This window comes from Pyrus communis, chromosome 14 (assembly GCF_963583255.1).
Source record: "Pyrus communis chromosome 14, drPyrComm1.1, whole genome shotgun sequence".
In the NCBI taxonomy this organism is placed as follows: domain Eukaryota; kingdom Viridiplantae; phylum Streptophyta; class Magnoliopsida; order Rosales; family Rosaceae; genus Pyrus; species Pyrus communis.
The window spans coordinates 6,619,408-6,640,858 of record NC_084816.1 but is presented as its reverse complement, the minus strand read 5'-3'; the positions used below and the strand labels follow the sequence as shown (position 1 = coordinate 6,640,858).

The window sequence follows — 21,451 nt, the reverse complement described above, 5'->3', positions numbered from 1 at the left end:
AAGATCGAGTGCTCCTCAGCTACCTAAACTTCCCCTCTCTCTCGCTCTCTCAGATTTTCAATTTTTAATTTCGTCGCCGGAGTTCCTTCGCCGGAAAATTGATCAGTCATCGATCAACGATCGGCCTACTGCTGCTAAAGGTACGGATTCATGTAACATTATTTCCTCCTTTATTTCTCGGTCACCACATTTGTTATCTCATGCAGTTTTATGAAGAAATTGGGGATATTTTTTAGGGATATTGTTTAATTTTAGGGTTTGAATTGACAGAAAGTTCATGCGCTTTTCAATTTTTAATTTTTGAACATCTCTGTGTATGTGTGTGTATGTATGCGGATGGATTTCATCGCAGTCCGTACGTGCTGACACTTGTACAGCAGGAATCGGAAGAGTAAAGGGGGGGATTTTTTTACTGTGAAGTAGGAGGAGTAAAATGGTAAGTTGTATAATTTTTTTTCCCACTAACTGTAATGTGTTTTATCTGAGTGGACTTGGTGGTTGCTTGATTGTGGCTTTTGTGTGTTGGTGTGGTTTGCTTATTGTGATTTTTTTCAAGCTAATGATCCTTATGGTGTTCATATAACTACAACATTCTTTCGTTGGGGTACGATTTGAAGTTAAATTTTTTGAGAAATTCTATCGTAAACTTTGGCGTTTGTGTGGTTATTGTAAGTACTCGAGGCTGCAATAATACATGGCTGGGGAGAAGGGCGATTTTCGACGAGAGTGTATGTTATAGTTTGTTTCAGCTGCTCTTGAAGTTCTTATTTATTTAGCACTTCAGTTTATTGTCGTATTTGTAGTTAGATTTTCAGGTGTTTAGTGATGTTCTTTTAGGATTGTCAAAATTCTGGAGTGTTTAGATGATCCAAAGTTGAAATAATTAAGCCTATGATTAGTTGACGAACTTTTCACTGTTTGATTTAAGTAAAATGCTTTGAAAAGTTTCCTTGATTGTTATTATCTTGAACATTTGGCATCTGATCATGTTTGAGCATGTGATGGATAAAGTTTCAAGCATTTTCTGAGAGTTTGTTACTCGCAGTCTTTCCAGAACAAGGGTTTATGGATGCGAAAGACCGGTGGGCATGTAAATGAGGGAGATGGAAATTTTGGCAACCATTCAAGAATGGAGCCAAAGCGGTCTCAACAATGGTTTGTAGATGCTGGTGAAGCAGAGCTGTTCCCAAACAAGAAGCAAGCAGTGCATATTCCAAACAGCAAATTGAGCTCAGGAATGTCAAATGAAAATGTCTCTTCTTGGGAGAATGCTTCCAGTTTCCAGTCAGTTCCCCACCAATTCATTGACCGGTTATTTGGATCTGATACAACAAGCTCTGTGAACTTTGCTGAAAGGAATGTGTCTCCTGTCGGATCAGATAATTGGAATCCAAGGAAGGGTATCGACGACCAGTTTGGAGAAGATGGATCTGTTAGTTTGTCAGTATCTCATGCGATGGAAGATCCTGAAACTCTTAGCTATGCTGGAATTAAAAAAGTCAAAGTCAATCAGGTCAGGGACGGTGACAATGCTATGCATGTTTCGAGGGAACATGGTTCTAATAGGGACAATAATAGTAACCTGTCCACAAATCAGGCATTTGATAGGATAAATGAAACTGGTTTTCTATCAGTAGGGCAGGCCTATGATAAGGAGCACAGTAGTGTCACACTAATGGGTCATGCCTACAACCAGAGGGATGCCCATGGCAGAGCAATAGGTCCCAGCTATGGCAAGGGGGATGAAAGTGTGGTAGCAATGGCTGACAGTTACAATAAGGGGAATGCAAATTTGATATCTTTTGGTGGGTTTCCTGGTGATCAAGATATTGTAGCCATGGGCAGGCCTGTTGGTAACTATGATCAATTATACCATCCGTCTACAGTTCAAACATCAGAAACTGTGTTCGAGAAGGAATTGGACGTATCAAATGCCAGTGCAGTTGATAATACTGCTTCTGTACCCAAAACAAGACCTGAGTCAGTTTCGAAGAATAAACCCGAGGTCAAAACATCAAAGAAACAAGCTCCAAACAGCTTCCCGTCAAATGTTAGGAGCTTGATTTCTACAGGCATGCTTGATGGGGTTCCTGTAAAGTATGTTTCCTTGGCACGTGAGGTAAGCTTCAGATCTTCTTGTCCATTTTGTTCAATTAGGAATCTAGGATTTCTTTCTAATGACTTGTTATATCCCTTGTGTAACAAGGAGCTTCGCGGGATTATAAAAGGTGTCGGCTATCTATGTGGGTGTCAATCATGTAATTATACTAAGGTAAGTCTCCCTCTCGATAAACTATTCTGAGGTAAATCATTTAATCGTTTCTCTTCTTATTTACATGTTACGTTGACACGATGTGGATAATTTGGTTTATGGAAGGTGCTTAATGCTTACGAGTTTGAGCGCCATGCTGGTTGCAAAACAAAGCATCCAAACAATCACATATTCTTTGAGAATGGCAAGACCATCTATCAGATAGTGCAAGAATTAAGGAGCACGCCTGAGAGCCTGTTGTTTGATACACTTCTAACTGTGTTTGGTGCTCCGATCAATCAGAAAGCTTTTAACAGTTGGAAAGGTTAGGAATTCTAATTACCTTTTTCTTCTTTCTGTGACTTTAAAGGTTCATCGGCTTTAAATTTGTATCCAACATAGATTCTCTCTTCCTTTCGCTTATTTACAACGTTTGTTCCTCAGAATCATTTCAAGCGGCAACTCGTGAACTTCAGCGTATTTATGGAAAGGAGGAACTGAACTTTTAGGAGTGTGTGTATAGAAGATTGGAGAAAGTTTTTTTACGCGCGTGAAAATAATCACTTTTGTTAATGTATTTTGTATGGCAAATGGATGGAGGAATTTATGCTTTTTTGTTAAATTGGGTACAGTAGTTTATGCAAACGTAAGTTATTCTATGGCAGAGTTTATGGGTTGATCTTGATCTCGTTTTAACCCATCATACTTTTAGGTTTTTTCGGATTCCGGCACGTCCCTTGGAAATTTTAGAAAACCAATATTCTGTCTCCCGCCCCTTATCCTCCCCCTCGACTGTCAGCAGTAGGTATGTTACTGGCGGTGGTGATGTCGGAGCCAAGGTTACGGATGTTCACAAGAACGTTATATCTTACAATTAATATTTTTCCCCAGAACTTAGATGTCAAATTATGAAAGTCTCAGATAATAAGCAACCATCTATCTTTCACACACTAAGGGAAGTCACAAGCATAGGAAGGAGAATGGGCAGTAAAAAAAATGTGCCTGCCACAGGTTACACGTCAATTCTTTACCACAAAAAGGAAAGTAAAAACAACCAAAAAAAAAAAATTTCTGAAACCTTAAGAAACTACCTTTCACACACTATGTTTCGAAAGAATGACACGAAAAAAAAAAAAGAAGATTACAAGCAGCATCATATCGTATTGTCGTACAATTAGTTTTTTGTCTTTCCAAACATTTGTAAGTCACCAATATGCCCCCCCTCCGATCACAATGTAATCAACTTAAGAACCGCAGCAAGCTGATCTTTGTGCAGCTTGACCGGCCCCGGCTCCCTGGTCAGGGTTGATCTTGATTGTGGTAGGCTGCAACGCCGGAACCGAAGTCATTTAAATCCTTAAATCAGAGAACTTCTAAAAAATGAAATGTAGATTATATCCCTTTACAAAACCAGGAAAGCAATTGAAATACCTCAGCCCTAGTGTCGGTGTCTGCAAGCCGTTGCTTTATGTCTCTTGCTATTGAAAAGAAAACTTGCTCCACATTAAGATTAGTCTTTGCACTCTGCATTACACAAGATGTTTGAGTACACGGCAACAGCTAATCAATTAGTTCCCGCAATTTATAGGCATCACTTACCGTTTCAAAGAACTTGATCCCATATTCATCAGCAAGTGCTTGGCCCTTGGAGGTAGGCACAGCCTAAAATACAGTGGAGATAAGATTAGGACGGGTGCAAACGTACATTTCCATAACTAAACAAGATCCAAGCAAAAGTAGGAACCCAATAAGAATTGCTCCATTTACTCAGACCAACTTCCAATAAGAGTTAAAGGTGAGAAATAAAAGGTGTCTTTTGATGATAGATTTCAAGCACACGCTCACCCGTTTGCTTTCATCCATGTCAGCCTTGTTCCCTACAAGTATTTTGTTAACGTTATCTGATGCATGCTGTTCAATGTTGCGAATCCAATTCCTTATGTCTGAAAATAGCAACAAGCCAGGTGAGAAACTTTTGAATAAAGCAGAGCACAAGAATCATTTGTTCAAGTAAACCAAGAGCATGGGAGAGAAATTTACTATTGAAAGATGATTCATCGGTTACATCATAGACCAGCAAAATTCCCATGGCTCCACGATAGTAAGCTGGGACAGAAGGAACAGTTAATAGAGAAGAAAACTGGTTATCAACAAATAATAGCATACACATAACACACCAGCAGGGCATACAAAGATATAGCATCGAACCTAATCATTCTAGTGTCAGACTTGTCTAACCAACTTCATCAAATAGGGCCCACTTATCAGTTATCGGGAACCCCTGAGATACAGATGCTAGGAATGCCATGCTACTGGAAACCAGATGCCCATTTTCCAAACATTCCCATCAGTCCTATTGTATAGGTTTGCATACAAAGGAGCCATCTATTATTATAAGATTCTAGCTCTAGGTTAAAAGAGCATAGTGTACTCCAAACCCTGCCGCAAGTAACAGACTCGGCAGCAGCTAGTTAACCATTATAGTTCCAACATAAAAACCCCATGGAACCAATTGAAGAATTCATCACATATATGACATAACATATAGTAAAAGATGCACCATACTAGTCAAAGATGCTCTGCATCTGAATGTACCTGTTTCATGATTTACTTTGGGACCAAATTGTCCACCATGCCTGCTTGGTACTAAAAGTCGACTAACCTATACCCTGTTTTTAGTCTAGAATATATGCCCTTAAGCATTGCCATTTTAAAATGGTGCATTTCCTCCTTTACTACTGGGTTCCCATGTTCCCCAAGCGCCCTTCTGATAACAGCCTGCTTATAATCCACCTCTTAAAGGGACCCTCACTCTACCCTTTTCTCCTTAAAGGCACATTATTTGGATTCAATCACCATTTTCTTCAATAAATCACTTGTACCAAAGAACTATGTCTTTTCTGACCAATTTTCTAGTAAGGAACTCAGGTTGAACCTTGTCTCTTGAAAAACTCTAAAGGTGGAAAATAAAAGGTGACTAAAATCTCATGGAAATCCATCTTCCATCAAGAGCAACATGGGTAATCAATTTACTACCACCAATGTTCTGTAAAATCAAAATGCAAGTACCTACGATAATAATTTTTTACCAGTAGTGATTGTACGGAACCTCTCCTGACCAGCTGTATCCCAAATTTGGAGCTTAATTCGTTTTCCATCAAGCTCAATGGTCCTTATCTTGAAATCAATGCTTCACAAGGATAAACCCATGAGGTTTAGGAAGCTTCTAAATAGAAAAAAATTATCAGAAGCATTTAACTTTAAAGTTAGAGAATACAAACCCAATGGTAGTTATGAAACTAGTGGTGAAGGAACCATCTGAGAAACGCAAAAGAAGGCAACTCTTACCAACACCTGCAAAAATAAATAGGCATATATCAAAATTAGCATTGGCATTCTGCCAAGTACATTATTTGTAATATCGAAAATTCTTATACCAATTGACGCAGTCAACATTCTACTGACTGCGTCAAGTAAGAACTAGAGTCTTCAATTTATTGACAGATACCGCTTCGTTAGGTATTTGCTAATCTAAACATATTGCTAGACATTGCATTCAACAAAAACTTTCAAAAAACGGATGACTTAATTTGATAAAAAAATCTGATTCAGTAGCTCAAACCGTTCATAAATCAGACTACGGTAATAATCAAATGCTCCACATTCTTTGACACAAGAAGCTCATAAATCAGGGAAAAAAAAACAATTTCAATCTTAATCAAACCAGATCTAAACTACCCAGAAAGGAAAACCTCTTTTTCCTATGTACTTTTGATTGAAACCCCAAGTCCAACAAATCTTAAAGCCTAAAGAAACCCTCTTTTGATCTCAATGGTAAAATGCTATAACTTTTCAATACATCATACCATTTGCTACAAAATTGATACATTAAACATAAAATCGATCTAAATTCAGGAAAAAAATACCCACCGCTGTCGCCGATGAGCAGAAGTTTTATGAGGTAATCGTAATCGGCTCTAGCCCTTGCCGGTGGAGCAGCCATTTTCTTTTTTATCTAATCAATGAGAACTCCAATACAATCAAATCCAAACACTATCTCTCTCTGCATACATAACCAAAGAGAAATAAATTCAAAACCCCAAAAATCATTCCTCCAGAAAAACTCATAAATCCATTAAAACAAAGAAATTAACAGCAGCAAAATACCAGATCAACAAAAAGAGAGAGAAAGAGGAGGAGAGAGAAGGGGATTTTCAGGGTTTGGGTGCCAAAATTAGTGAGGGGGAGACCTTGAGCGGTTCACACATACCTAACAAAGCTCCTGGTCCGACTATGGTGGGTTGGCTAATAATAATGCGCACTCTCTCCTTCTCCTTTACCCTTCTTTTCTTTCTTTCGTCCTCTGCGCACCGAGCGCACGGTAGCAGCCCCCTTTGTATATGTACAGGGGAAGATGGATTTGTTTCTTGTTTATGAATTAGGGAAAAGTTAAAGCCAATGAGGATTTGACAGCTTGTAAAGCTGGTTTTGGGTGCCACGTGGAATGGGTTTAGTGGGTGGTGGTAAGTTCATGAGATGTGGTCTAGCAAATGTTGAAATGCGGGGGAAAGTATCTTCCATTTGTTTAAAGATAAAGAGTTAAAAAGACTATTTGGAATGAGGTGAGACTCTTTTTTTGGATTCTATTTGTTAGGATTTTGAAAATCCTCAAATTATGTTCGTTTATCTTCAGATCCTCAAATCATGTCCATTCATCTTATATCGTATGGTTAGAAATTATTTTAAATATTTTTATTTAAAATTAAACATAAATAGTACCTGACTAAAACTGACGCTACGATGTACGATAAACGGACATAATTTGAAGATTCGAAGATGATCCTTATTCGCACCCTTTTTGTTTCAATAAAACAAAACTACCTACATGATTTAGAAAATTTATTAGGGGATTGTATCGAAATGGACAAATCTTTAAATTAAAGGTGTATAAAAGGCAGAAGAGAATGAATTTTCATGTTGAAAGGATTACAAAGGGATTAGACAAATTTTGTTTGATGAGTTATCTATCTTCTAGCGTGAGCATAGTCACTTATTCATTTCCACCCGATCATCTAAACCAAGCGAATCATATATGGACACCACTAATGGACTACTCAGACATGACAAAGCTACTACTAAAACACTACAAATGCACTCCAAATACACTAAAGGAGGGACTATCAAAATGACACCTTAACATGAATTGCATCTAATCAATTTCAAATCCCTTTAAGTGTCACATCTCGGTCCGGGGTGGATCACTTCCCTAGCCCACTCCACCACCGTAGCACGATATTGTCCGCTTTGGGCCCCGACCACGCCCTCACGGTTTTGTTTCTAGGATCTCACACGAGAACTTCCTGATAGGTCACCCATCCTAGGAATGCTCTCACGCGCTACTCGCTTAACTTCGAAGTTCCCATAGAACCCGAAGCCAGTGAGCTCCCAAAAGGTCTCGTGCTAGGTAGGGATGAGAATATACATATAAGGATCACTCTCCTGGGCGATGTGGGATGTCACACTAAGACATAATCCAACCCTTGTAGTAAAACTCAAATTTTAGGTTCTAAATTTACCTCAACTTGCTCCAACCCTTGGGGCAAATATGAGTCAAAACTCAAAACTCATCTCTGGGGCAAATTTAGCCCAGGATTCCCACTTGAGTTAGTGGGGCTGACCCACCATATATATGTATTTTTTTAGTTTTATATTTATAAATTCATTGAATCCAACAGTAAAAATATATATATAATGGTCCAAATTTAAATCCAACGACTAAAGTAATTAAAAAAATATTTTATGTGTTTCATATTCTTTCGTAGTGTTCTACGAGTTTTATGGTGCCGGTTTAGTGATTTTTCTATATTTTTCGGAATCTAAATATTTTTAGGTTAAAATGTTCATAAAATTAATATGATAATCTACATAAAAAAAAAAATTTTAAAGTTACTTTAAGAAAAAAAATTTTATCCTAAATTCATTCTTTAATAATATCGGGCTAAAATTTTAACCCATAAGGGTTGGATGAGAAAAACAATTTATGGGTTAAAAATTTTAAGTTTTAACCCAAAGGTTGGGGATGGTCTAAGCAACTTTTATAGTGCATTCATAACAAACATAGCCTAGGTACTACGGAACTTTAAAGTTCATCTCTCCAACAACTATCACTAACATTGCCACGCGTCTTACCCACTCTCTTATTCTCCAACAAAGGATAGTGTCTAGGGGTGCAACTAAGGCGGGTTGCATAATCAACTTACCTAACCCGAACCAATCCTTTACATTTGGGTTGGATTAGGTTTTTGTCCGGTTGCCAGATTAGCCTAAACCCTAAACTAAGTTTATTCTTAGAAATTTGCTCAAAAGATCAAATTCAAAAATTATAATTAGTCATTTGACAAAAAAAAAATTGTAATCACTCAAATAATCACTTCTTTTTGTAAATAAACAATATTATCTACACTAAGGGGTGGGGGAGTGGTTAAGCCTTACAATGGGCTAGCAATAATGTGGTTCAAATTCGTCTTTGGCGAGAATCGAACCTAAGACCTTTCACTTACAAATGAAGAAAAATATCATTAAACCGTAGTACTAAGTGGCCTCAAATAATCACTTTAATATTGATCAATCACTAAAATAATCATTTTTTAATATTTGATAATATATCGTCTAGATTTGATTACATGTTATTGATATTTGATCGATTTCTTATTAATATTTGATCAATGTGTCTTTAATATTTGATTTTGATCATTTTCATCAATTGAATTTGTAACATTACATGTAAGTTTATCCCACTAAACCAAAGTATCAAACATTATGCAAAAAAGGTAATAAATATTATAATAAGCAAATATCTTGGAGTTATTTTCATAGTAAGATTCTCTCTCCTCCCCTCCTCTTCCCTCGTCTCTCACTTTATTTTGACTTTCTCTCTCTATGAAGAAGTCAATACAAGATATTGACGTGGTTTAATCGTAAGTGTTTAAATAGAAGAAGACTGAAAGTGAGGAAAAATGGAAGCTAAGAGAATCTGAATCTTATGTTCATCTAGTCATGTAGCAACTGGTTGTTTATAAATGCAAGGAAAATGTCAAATGATGCTAGTTCCATGGAAGTAGCACAACTACGTAAAGTAAACACAATATAACCAAATTATTAATTTATTTATTAGGCAATATAACCAACTTAAAGATTGGTGTTATGTGGACGGGTGGCCGCCCCACAATGTGGCAACTAAATGGTAAGTTTGTGAAAATGCCTCCATGGTTAGAGAAACTTTTTATTGTGACCGGAATATGGATGGTACACCAAGTATTTTTGTATAAGTAGTGTGAAATTTTATTTTTTAAGTTATTAACTTTTAACACACATATTTCACCATTTATATAATGACATGTGGTATATCACCCCATGTTCTGGTTTCTCTGAAAAATCTCTCCCATGGTTGGTGACTTTGACAGGCCAAAAGCCAAAGACATTGTCTTAGCCAAATCCAAAGAGTTAAATATAGGCCAGTTCATTTTTGCTTATCTATTTTTTTTTTTTCCTTCTTTTGATTGATGAATGCCACAAAGAAGAATGTTTCTTTGCCCACTCTTCTTCTCTCATATAGTCTTGCATTCTCTGCTTAATTGGTAAGGCATTGTACAAGTACATGTGATATGTATTCAACTTCATAGTAATATAGAATGGGGGAAGATAATAAAATCACTGTTAAAGAATTGTTAGGTCATACGTGCACAAGTGAGAGCCGCATAACGAAACGCACATGCATCACATGGTCGAGAACAACTCTAGCATACTGCGGAACTTGAGTGCATCTACGGTCATGAATGTAGGATGTTTCTTTCTTGATTGTTATCTCATACAGTCTTGCGCTCTTTTCTTTCTATTGTGCATGATTGATGTGTTTTAATTGCAGATGCATGTGAGTCTCATAATCATGACGAATGCACAACATGTATAGAACGTAATATTATGAGATTCACATATATCTACAGTTAAGTATGATCTTAACTTCATTTGAATGGATTCGAAAGATTTTCTAACCCATCCATATGGGAATAATTTTGATAAAAAGTGTGTTTTAGACTGAGATTGATAAGAAAAATAATCACAACGTATTATTAAAACTTTACAATATTGATATTGTTATAAATAGGTAAAAGTTAGAGAATGACGTATTATTAAACCTTTACTAGTGACAGGAGTAAAGAATGTGTAAAATATTACACTGTAACTATAACACAAGGGGATGACAAATAAAAGATAGAGGGATAGATAATGATGCTATTGATCTTTCCTTGTTCTCTATGTATCTTGAAAGCATACAGAGCACTATATTTATAGAGCAACTCAAACAAACGTATTAACTATAATTGAAATTTACAGCACACACCCTTTGACAATACGATCCTCCTTCATTTCCCAAGTCAATATCACTTTGTGTGGACATTGAAAAATCTACCAATGTTTTCAATATCACTATGGGCATTCATTAACCCACCAATATTTTCAACACTCCTCATTGGCTGTCCACATATCAACATCAGTTGCCTCATTAAAACCTTGCTCGGAAAAACCTAGTGGGAAAAAATCATAGCGAAGGAAAAAGAGTATAATTTTACCTGGATTGTTGATATAGTATTAAATATGTTTATGTTGCCTCTTTAAAACCTTGATAGGAAAAGCCCAGTGGGAAAAATCCTAATCGAAAGAAAAAGAGTACAACATGAATTTATCGTGGGTGCTCCCCCTGATATGTATCTCCTCCTGATTCCGTATTTCCCAAATTTAGCTGATTGGTAAGTCGACGTAATTAGATACTTTACACTAACTTCTGAAACGTGCACTTTGGTAAAGACTTGGTGAATAGCTCTGCCAGATTTTCATTGGAATGAATTTGTCTGACTTCAATAATTTTAGCCTTCTGAAGCTCATGTGCACTGAAAAACTTTAGAGATATGTGTTTAGTCTTATCGCCCTTGATTAATCTTTCATTCATTTGGGCAACACAGGCTGCATTATCTTCATGGATGACAGTTGGATTGTCTATCTTTAAAGTTAGACCACATAAATTACGGATATAATGGATCATTGATCTTAATCAAGAACATTCACGACTTGCTTCATGTAAAGCAAATATTTCTGAGTGATTTGAAGATGTAGCAACTAATGTTTGCTTTGTTGAGCGGCATGAGATTGTTGTATCTCCATTCTTGAACACATATCCAGTTTATAAGCGGGCTTTATGCAGATCAGAGAGAAAACCAGCATCTGCATATCCAACAAGGACCTGGTCATTTGTGGATTTTTAAGTAGAAAAAACTCATGTCTATTGTCCCACGAAGGTATTACAATACATCTTTGATTCCCTTCCAATGACGAATTGTTGGAGCAAAGATATACCTTGCTAACAAGTTGACTGAAAAAACTATATCTGGTCTAGTACATTGTACTAAATATAATAAATCACCTATTGCACTTAGATATGGTACTTCTGGACCAAGGACCATTTCATCATCTTCTTTTGGATGGAATAGATCTGTCTTAATGTCTAGAGAACGAACGACCATTGGCATGCTGAGTGGATAAGTCTTGTCCATGCCAAATCGCTTCAGGATTTTTTCAATGTAAGATGATTGATGGACCGAAATTTCACTAGCACAATGCTCGATCTGCAGGCCAAGACAATATTTTTTTTTTCCAAGGTCTTTCATTTCAAATTCACTTTTCAGATATTCATCAGTTTTATTGAGCTCTTCAGGAGTTCCAACTAAGTTCATATCATCGACATAGACTGCCACTATAGCAAATCCAGAGTTGGATTTCTTAAAGAACACACAAGGGCAAATGACATTGTTGATATACCCTTCTTTAATCAAATACTCATTGAGACGATTATACCACATTCGTCCAGATTGTTTCAGTCCATGCAATGATCGTCTTAATTTGATAGATAGCATACATCGTGATTTGTTAGTTGTTTCAGGCAACTTAAGTCCTTTTAGGACTTTTATATATATGTCAGTATCTAATTCTCCATATAAATATGCGGTGATGACATCCATAAGTTGCATGTCAAGTTTTTCTAAAACCACTAAACTCATTAAGTAACTGAATGTAATTGCGTCCATTACAGGAGAGTATGTCTCCTCATAATCAATTCCAGGTCTTTGCGAAAAACCTTGTGCAACGAGTCGTGATTCATATCTTGTATTCTCGGATTTCTCATTTCGCTTTCTTATGAATACCCATTTGTAATTCACGGGGTTTATACCAAGCTGGGTTTGGACTACTGGTCCAAAAACATTTCGCCTTTCTAAGGAATTTTATTCTGCCTGGATTGCATTTTTCCACTTAGGCCAATCTCATCTCTGTTTGCATTCATTAACAGAGCGGTGCTCAATATCATCACTTAATATGATTTCAGTGACTACTACGAATGCGAACATGTCGTCGATGATTATTTCATTCTAATCTCACAATTCATTAATACAAGCATAATTTATGGAGGATTCTTTGCTTTTATGTACCTCTGTTTCTTTAGGTACGTGTGTCTCACCAAGGACATTTTCTTTTTCTAAAAGTACAGAGTCATGAATTAGAGATTTGTCATTCATTTTTTCTTCTTGAATGATTTTATTTGGATTCAGTTGTGCCCTTATTTTTCTCTTTCGAGGGGCTGAATCTTTTGAACCTGGAGGTCTACCATTATTCAGGCGTGCACCAGATGAACCACTCGCTGCCACTTTATTTTGTCCAACAGGGACATCAATTCTTGCAGGTGCATTTGCAGCTGGTATATGTGATTTTATCACTTTCATAGCATCATTACATGCATCTGGCATTTGATTGCAATACTTTGAAGATGAACAATCATTTTCACTTCATTTTCACATTAAATGCTACATGAATTAAAATGAGATAAGGTGGGAACAACTTATGTCAGCTTTTGTCGTTCTTCTGGAACAATCTTTTATCCCCTTAACGATAGGAATACTGTTTCACCAAAGTGACAATCAACAAAACGAGCTGTAAACATATTACCTATCAAGGGTTCCAAATATCTAATGATAGACGGTGAATCAAAACCCACATAAATTCCCAGTCTATGCTGAGGTCTCATCTTAGTGCGTTGTGGTGGTGCAATAGATACATAAACAGCACAACCAAAAACTAGTAAATGTGAAATGTTTGGCTGATGCCCAAACACGAGTTATACTGATGAGTATTAGTGGTTGGCTATCAATCGAACCAATGATGCAACATGTAAGATGGTATGTTCCTATGCAGAAACTGGCAATTTTGTTTTTATGAGCAAAGTGTGAGCTATTAATTGAAGCCGCTTAATAAATGTTTTGCTAGACCATTTTGAGTATAGTAAGGAACATGGTGTTCAACATCAATGCCCAATGTTATGCAGTAATCATCAAAAGTTTGAGACGTAAATTCACCAGAGTTATCAAGTCGGATTGACTTAATGGGGTAATCTGGGAACTGTGCTCGCAACTTAATTATCTGAGCAAGAAATCTTGCAAAAGCTATATTCCAAGTAGATAAGAAACAAACATGTGACCATCAGTTAGATGCATCAACCAAAATCATAAAATATCGGAATGGTTCACAGAATGGTTGAATAGGCCCACAAATATCCCCTTGAATTCTTTGCAGAAATGATAGGGATTCAACATCAACCTTTAGTTGTGATAGTCTAATTACCAACTTCCTTTGAGAACAAGCCTTGCAAGGGTTATCATTTGAGATAACAATGTGTCTGCTCAATAATGGATGTCCCTTAGAGTTGGTAATGATCATACGCATCATGGTAGATCCTGGGTGATCCAGACGGTCATGTCAAAGCATGTAAACTTTTGAATCAATGAACTTCTAGTTCATGACAGTATATGATTCAACTGTCTTTATGTATGTATAATATAATCCACTCATCAAACCACATAACTTCTCCAATATACGTTTCTAGGTATCATTAGAGGTAATGCATATATACTCTACATTTTCTATACTTTTCGTTTCAATGTGGTATCTTTTTAAACGTTTGTCTTTGAAACTCAACAAATTTTTGGTAGATCAAGTAGCGTACAACGCATTTTGTATGGACAATATTGTTCCATTTGGTAACATAATATGGGCTTTCACTGAGCCTTTAATTACATCTGATTGACCTGATATTGTTGTTACCCTTACTTTTGTAAATCATGAGAAATTTTTTCGATCTCGAAGTATTGTATACGTGGTTGAGCTGTCTGCAAGACAAATATCTCCGTCATTGCTCTTGTTTTGATAATGACCATAGTGCTTATCCATGCTTTCTGAATAAGGGGATTACAGTTAAAAGCAATTTATAACGAGAAATTTAAATGTCACTTTTATTGAATTTGAAATGCTAGTTTTAAACTACTTTGTAAATCATGAGAAATATTTTCGATCTCAAAGTATTGTATGCGTGGTTGAGCTGTCTGCAAGACAAATATCTTTGTCATTGCTCTTGTTTTGATAATGACCATAGTGCTTATCCATGCTTTCTGAGTAAGGAGATTATGGTTAAAAGCAATTTATAACAAGAAATTTAAATGCCACTTTTATTGAATTTGAAATGCTAGTTTTAAACTACAAGTTCAGTGCATCAAACATAAACGATTCAGTCAGGCCGGTACACTTCATTCCCCATTTCCACAATAAAGTCTAAGACATCTAGGTAGGTAGTGTTTAATTGTCCTGATAAGTCACACACTAGATCGAGTATATCTATTGGTTTAGCCTGGTCGAGAAAGTTGGTCTCAACACCCTTCTCCTTGATGGAGGCTTGATATAGATCCACCAGATGTTTTGGGGTACGACAAGTACGCGCCCAGTGCCCATTGCTACCATACCTATGGCAGGCTCCTTTAGAGTTTCTGGGAGCATTATTTATATGAGTTTTGCCTTTGTGGCGATTTACATTTTTGAAGTTCGGGCCTGAATTATGCTTTGGAACTTGGTTGTGAAACTGAACACCATGATTCTTGCCTTTCCCGTTCCACCGTCCTCGTTTATGGCCACATCCTCGTTTATGATTATTGTCACCAGAAGATGTGGCGTTCATTTCGAGGGAAACAACATTCACTTTTAGGAATGGTGCATATCCAGTAGGTTAGGACTGATGATTTTTCATCAGAAGCTCATTGTTTTGTTCAGCTACCAGGAGCACAAATATCAGCTGGTTGTATTCAATGAAACATCGCTCTCTATACTGCTGTTGTAGGAGCACATTTGAGGCATGAAAAGTGCTGAAGGTCTTTTCCAGCATATTTTCCTAAGTGATGGTTTCCCCACAGAGTTTCATCTGAGAGCTAATTCTGAACATCGCAAAATTGTACTCAGCCACTGACTTGAAATCTTGGATCCTTAGGTGAGTCCACTCATAACGAGTTCTAGGAAGAATCACCATTTTTTGGTGACTGTATCTGTTTCTTAATGTTTTCCAAAAAGCTAACAGATCTTCAACCGTTAGGTACTCGCTCTTTAGTCCTTCATCAAGATGGCGACAGATAAAAATCATGGTCTTTGCTCGATCTTGAGAAGATGCACTATTCCCCTCCTTGATTGTTTCTCTAAGATTCTCTTCCTCCGAATGGATCTTGGTATCCACTACTTAGGTAAGGTAGTTCTTCTCAGTAATGTCCAAAGCAACAAAATCAAGTTTTGGCAAGTTCGCCATTTTCTTTTCTGAAAGAAAAACTGAGATGTGTAAGAACTTGCAATAATATGCATTATGGAGGTATGTAGTGTTAGAATTTATGATTCTTACAAATTTTTCATTTTGATTTTCAGGCCAAAATGATAAACACTTGAAATTTCTGACTCGAGATTTACATGATGAATGAGGAGAACAATTGTACCACACCATTCTCATTGAAATAACATAATATAGGATGGACGATTATTCCGCACCACTCAAGTAGCAAGAAAATTTAAATACACAGAGCAGGGTGGGCGATTATACCGCACCACCTAAAATTACAATGAAATTAAATAGCAAGTAAATTAAATATGCAGGCTAAGGTGGGCGATTATACCACTCCACCTAAAATTTGTAGTAAAATTAGATTTACAGTCCAGGATAGGCGATGATACTGCACCATTTAGGATTGCAGAAAGATTAAATTTGCAGTTCAAGATGAGCGATTGTATCGTGCCATCTTGGATTGCAGTAAAATTAATATAAATAAACATTGGGTTAGTAATCAAGAGCTACACCGAACAAGAAATCAAAGATATATGTAACTGTTATATTGAGAACTAAAAGCAGGTATGGTGCAAACAGTTCTTCGCAAGGGTATGTCTAGCAGTTGAGGCAGAGGAAGAAGAAGACCAGTAAAATCCTTAGATGAAACATTTTTTTTTCTTTCGGAGAAGAGAAATGAGAAATGGTTAGAGAGTCGTGCTCATAACGTGCTATAAATAGGTAAAAGTTAGAAAGATAACCTTTACTAGTGACAAGAGCGAAGCAGGTGTAATATTACACTGTAACTGTAACACAAGGGAATGACAAATAAAAGATGGAGGGATAGATAATGATGTTATTGATCTTTCTTTCTTCTCTATGTATCTTGAAAGCATACGGAGTGCTCTATTTATAGAGCAACTCAAACAAACGTATTAACTATACATTGAAATTTACAGCACACACCCTTTGACAATACGATCCTCCTTCATTTCCCAAGTCAATATCACTTTGTGTGGGCATTAAAAAAATCTACCAAGATTTTCAATATCACTGTGGGCATTCATTAACCCACCTGTATTTTCAACATATATATGATTTCATGCCACTTGAATGGTTGGTTGGTGCAATTTGCATATCGTAATAAACACACTAGTTGGATGCTAACCAGAACAAGAAGATTGGTCAAAGGAATTAATTCTGCTTTTGTTAGCTGGGTTTTATGGAACTTAGCCTTAGAAGATCAAGCTTTTTGAACATGGTAATCGCATAAATGATGGCTTTATGCCATCCTCTTGTGAACATAAATTAATTCTCACCAATTCTTATTAATTTTCTTATTAATTTCGATTTTGATGTTTATTAAATCATGAAGAATTGAAAGGAAAAACGACGGACTTGTTGGAAGGAGAGAAGAGAATAAATGTTTTGATTTTGAGTTTTATTTTTAAATGTGTAAAAAGATAAATTTACATAAAATGGATTTGTGAAGATAATTTAAGTAATATATTAAGTTTTAAAGAGATATTAATTGTTCAAACAAAAATAAAATAAGTATAAAAAGTAAGCCGAGTGTAAGTGAGATTATAGGGGTTCTGATAAAAAATTTCCATAAAATTTCTCCTCGGAATATTGTGGGCCTTTAGAAATCTTCAAGATTCATGTTTTTCATCTTTAATTGTCTACCATTACCAGTAGGTCCATTACATGAATGTTAATATTTTCCTAAAGGTAAAAGCTGCACTAGCTTTTGTCAGCAATCTTCAATATACCAGGACAAAAAATTAGAAGATAAAAATTGGGTTTTTAGGCTGATACAAATATGTCAGTTGGTTAAAACAATGTGTTTATGTTTTGCATTCAAGTTCGAATATTCCTCTGCAAATCTGCATCAAACCTAATAACAAAACAAGGACTTAGCTTTTTGAAAAACTCTTTACACCTGCAAAAGACAAACAAAGGAGTGAGTTAGTGGAAGTTCATATGGATATCCCATTTGTGCTGTACTAAATCAAGGTGCCCCCCAAATGAAATATGATTGGGTTTTGGTGTCATTTTAATACAAAATGATATGGCTCACATGCTTTGTGAAGCAGCAACATGATAAGCCATACCTAATATTTATCTGCCTGGCCGTAGACAAGAGACAAACCGAATAAAATTAATCAAATCCATGATTAGTTCAGTTTAATCCAATGAGTATCATTAGTAGTTACGACTTTGGCTTACTTGGATTATTAGTCCATGTGTGATAAGGAAGATAGCTCATGTAGTAAAAAATAAAAAAAATAAAGATTTAAGCTCATGTTTAGTCTATTAAGATTTAGGTCTGATATTTTCATCAACTTTCTGTTAATTGTTAACACATGAGGCTCACTGAGACTAAAAAGAAAAAGTTAGCCTCAAATATAAGTCTCACGTGCTAACAATTAATGAATAGTTTCGTTTTAGCCTCATATGTGTGGTTCACATGCTAATAATTAATGAAGATGATGGAATTTTAAATTGTTAACCTAAATCCTAACAGATTTCATCACATGAGCTTAAATTCTAATTTTTTTTACCATAAAAACTATCTTCCGATTACTCTATCACCCAGAATAATTAATAATCCAATTAAGCCTACCACTTTTAGGCTCATATTTTGCGTGACGATACTCAAGCAGCAGACGCTTTCGCAAAGTATAGTGAGCTCCAGTTTTTCTTTTTTTCTTTTTTCTTTTATTTTTATTTTTTATGTCGTCGTCATGAGATTGGTTGGGCGTGCCTAACCATCATTTTATATAGGTTGTTACGACCTTCGTTGCATCATTTCGATGAGATTTTGGCCATGTTACCTCGTTCTCTATTTCTTTTCCTGACAAATTTTGGTAGTTATGAGTGTACGAGGGGAAAAAAGTACCATCATTGAATTAATTTAACCACGGTGGGTTGATGGTAGCAAGGTCGTCTCTAAGATTTTGAGAGATCTGTGTGAAATTTATAAAATGGTCATTTCTTTCTTAAGATAGTTTTAAAAAAGGTAGAACAATGTATTGACACTAAAAAACAATCACTTAAATCAAAATAAAATTTAGTACTCATTGATTGCAAGTTTAAAACTGTCATTAATAATAAGTAAAGTTACAAACACAACGTTCACTAAATAATAATAAAAAGTTCAATCTTAAACAACCGAACAAGGAAAAAACTTCAAAAACTCTAATTTTAAAGTTTCACTTGAATATATAACATTATTATATAATAAAATTGAAAAAAAAAAAGTCATTTTTAAGGTATTATTTTGGCACTCAAAATATATCATTGTAGTCCAAATTTTTATACTTACAAAGAAAAAAAAATTACACTTATAAGGAGTGCACAATGAAATTTTAAAATGCTAACAAAAATAATTTTTAAATGTAGAATATTATTACATAACAAAAGCAATTTTTAAATATAAAATATTATTATATGTAAATATTAGATGACAAAATATTTTGGGGGCCCCTTCAAATTTGGGGCCTTGTGCGACTGTATCTTTTACTCTCCCTCAACGTAGCATCCGGGTGGAAGGGAGGGGGCAAAACACCCACACCAATTTAAGACAATTCATGACTGCAGTAATTTTCTCTGGTAATTAAAAAGAGAATACTAAAGAGATTCTTTTAAAAGTAGGACTTTCTATGAATTCTCTTTCATTTCATTTTTTTCACAATGTTTTATAATGTTAGCATAAAAATTAAATTTAAACTATGACAAAATTTGTCTTATTTGGTGACTGATCTTGTTAATAAGCCATCACATTTTGTTGCACACGTGTCTTGGGAGGGGAAACAAAGTGACAAGGCAAATTACAATAGAAAAATGGGACGAGTGCAAATTGCAAGATCCTACACGTACACGGGAGTAGAATTCTCTCCCCTCTTAATCTCTTTCCTCTTCGCTCCCTCCTATTTGAACGGTTACAGTTTAGTTACGTTAACATCTTATATTGATTTTTTTTTTCATAGAGATAATAAGACAAAAAATAATATATGAAAAAATGAGATGAAAATAAAAGGGGAGAAAATCATACTCCTTAATTCCATCCATGCTCCCATAAAAATAACTAAAGGTGGAACGGAATGGGCCATCAACAAGTTAATGCTGAAAGCATATGCTTGGAAGATACTCTTTCCACAAAACCAAACCTCCCTTTAAAGCTCACAAAACCTCCCTCACTCATTCCCCCTTGGAAGGCCATCCATGGCGTCCATCTAGGTGTACGTCCACTGCTGCTCCAGGCCGCCATGGCAACGAGGACGTGCGGCGGGGAGATCAAAGGTGGTGGTGGTGAGGAGGAGGACGGCAACGAGGAGGAGTTCATGAATCGTGGCCGGTAAAAGTTGGAACATGTTTGGGCAACTAAGGTCTCTTTGGCAGAGCATGGTTTTTGTAGCAACACAAGGTTTTGGTTTCTTTTCCTTCATGTTGTTTTAAGCTTGAAATGAAGAAAAATTGTTAGTGGATTTTTTGCAAGCTATAATTTTTATGGTGGTTGTGAGAATACTAATAGTAATAGATCACTTGGATATCTTTCTTTTTGTTATTCTTCTTTGTAAGCAATCTGTGAAATAATAAACATTGTTTGACTTCTTACATTAAAAAAAACGTTACTTTGCACTAATTATCAGCAAAAAGGATAAACTATTTATATATACGAAACCAAGTGTTTTTCTTAATTTATTGAACGTTGTGTATGGAGGAAAAAATAAATGTGCAAGTGAAAAGGGCTTCGGCCTCAACGAAACCCTAAACGTCGACGGCCAATAGTTTAAGTTCATGCAAAAGGAGTCTTAACTTGTAGTTACAGATTGCGATGGATGTAGTAATTATGGAGGTGATGTAAATGGAAGTTTGGGACGTGGGGGTTTAAAATAAATATGAAAATGAAAGATCCCACAAGCATGTGGAGTTCTTTTGTTGGTACGACTTTGGGGAGTTGCAGTCCTCTCCAAATATCATTGTTCGGAGCTAAGGATCAACAAATTGAACCTGATGATCCTCACTAACTCATTTCGTTGACCTATCTCACACAAATTAGGGGCCTGAATCTCTCTCTTGAACGGTCCAAATTTGTTGATCTTTAGGCTCCGAACAGTGAGGTTTGAAGAGGATCCCAACTCAAGTTTGGGCAGGTTGAGATCACACTCAGTCAGCATTGGCCTCTCCCTTAGTGCCAAAGGTTCATTGTCTAGCTTCTTGTATCGTCGTTATGTGGCATTGTTTTTATACTGCTTATAGGGTTACTGTAAATTTGCTTGTCATAGTTGTTGTTCGTTCCATTAATAATCGAATGAACTCATTTCACTAAGAGTTGGACAGCCAAAAATGTGATGCAAATAGAGGGTTTCATTATGGATGAATCAATCTAGTTGCCTTCTCGCAGTAGCACTAGATTCTAACCACTAATTTCGGTTGCATTTCCATGACTTCTACAAATATTCGTT

At 36.0% G+C, this 21,451-nt stretch overlaps 2 protein-coding genes across 4 annotated transcripts; one reads left to right on the top strand and one right to left on the bottom strand.

The window, feature by feature from the left end:
• On the top strand, nucleotides 1–3,390 carry LOC137715283 (uncharacterized). Of its 2 annotated transcripts, XM_068454551.1 has the most exons (6): nucleotides 1–140; nucleotides 353–436; nucleotides 1,046–2,119; nucleotides 2,207–2,272; nucleotides 2,378–2,576; nucleotides 2,696–3,390. In XM_068454551.1, the coding sequence occupies exons 2-6, from the start codon at nucleotides 434–436 to the stop codon at nucleotides 2,758–2,760; spliced, it is 1,407 nt and encodes a 468-aa protein (XP_068310652.1). In that variant the 5' UTR covers nucleotides 1–140; nucleotides 353–433; the 3' UTR covers nucleotides 2,761–3,390. The 2 variants fall into 2 exon arrangements, with proteins under 2 accessions (XP_068310652.1, XP_068310654.1); XM_068454553.1 differs by lacking the exon at nucleotides 353–436 and having other exon boundaries at nucleotides 9–140.
• On the bottom strand, nucleotides 3,320–6,665 carry LOC137715284 (ras-related protein RABE1c-like). Of its 2 annotated transcripts, none has more exons than XM_068454554.1 (9): nucleotides 6,522–6,665; nucleotides 6,182–6,314; nucleotides 5,533–5,605; nucleotides 5,341–5,441; nucleotides 4,292–4,357; nucleotides 4,097–4,194; nucleotides 3,851–3,913; nucleotides 3,683–3,775; nucleotides 3,320–3,576 (listed from the first exon to the last, which is right to left on the bottom strand). In XM_068454554.1, the coding sequence occupies exons 2-9, from the start codon at nucleotides 6,252–6,254 to the stop codon at nucleotides 3,496–3,498; spliced, it is 648 nt and encodes a 215-aa protein (XP_068310655.1). In that variant the 5' UTR covers nucleotides 6,255–6,314; nucleotides 6,522–6,665; the 3' UTR covers nucleotides 3,320–3,495. The 2 variants fall into 2 exon arrangements, with proteins under 2 accessions (XP_068310655.1, XP_068310656.1); XM_068454555.1 differs by having other exon boundaries at nucleotides 6,419–6,576.
• Between the last annotated feature and the right edge of the window lie 14,786 nt (nucleotides 6,666–21,451).

Bases quoted from the DNA above. Each gene is read 5' to 3' on its own strand.
- LOC137715284 (XM_068454554.1), bottom strand. From the start codon at position 6,254: ATGGCTGCTCCACCGGCAAGGGCTAGAGCCGATTACGATTACCTCATA. The intron at 4,195-4,291 runs GTAAATTTCTCT...TGCTATTTTCAG, and splicing joins CGATGAATCATCTTTCAATA to ACATAAGGAATTGGATTCGC. The intron at 3,776-3,850 runs GTAAGTGATGCC...TGTGTAATGCAG, and splicing joins GGATCAAGTTCTTTGAAACG to AGTGCAAAGACTAATCTTAA.
- LOC137715283 (XM_068454551.1), top strand. The intron at 2,120-2,206 runs GTAAGCTTCAGA...TTGTGTAACAAG, and splicing joins ATGTTTCCTTGGCACGTGAG to GAGCTTCGCGGGATTATAAA. The intron at 2,273-2,377 runs GTAAGTCTCCCT...GGTTTATGGAAG, and splicing joins AATCATGTAATTATACTAAG to GTGCTTAATGCTTACGAGTT.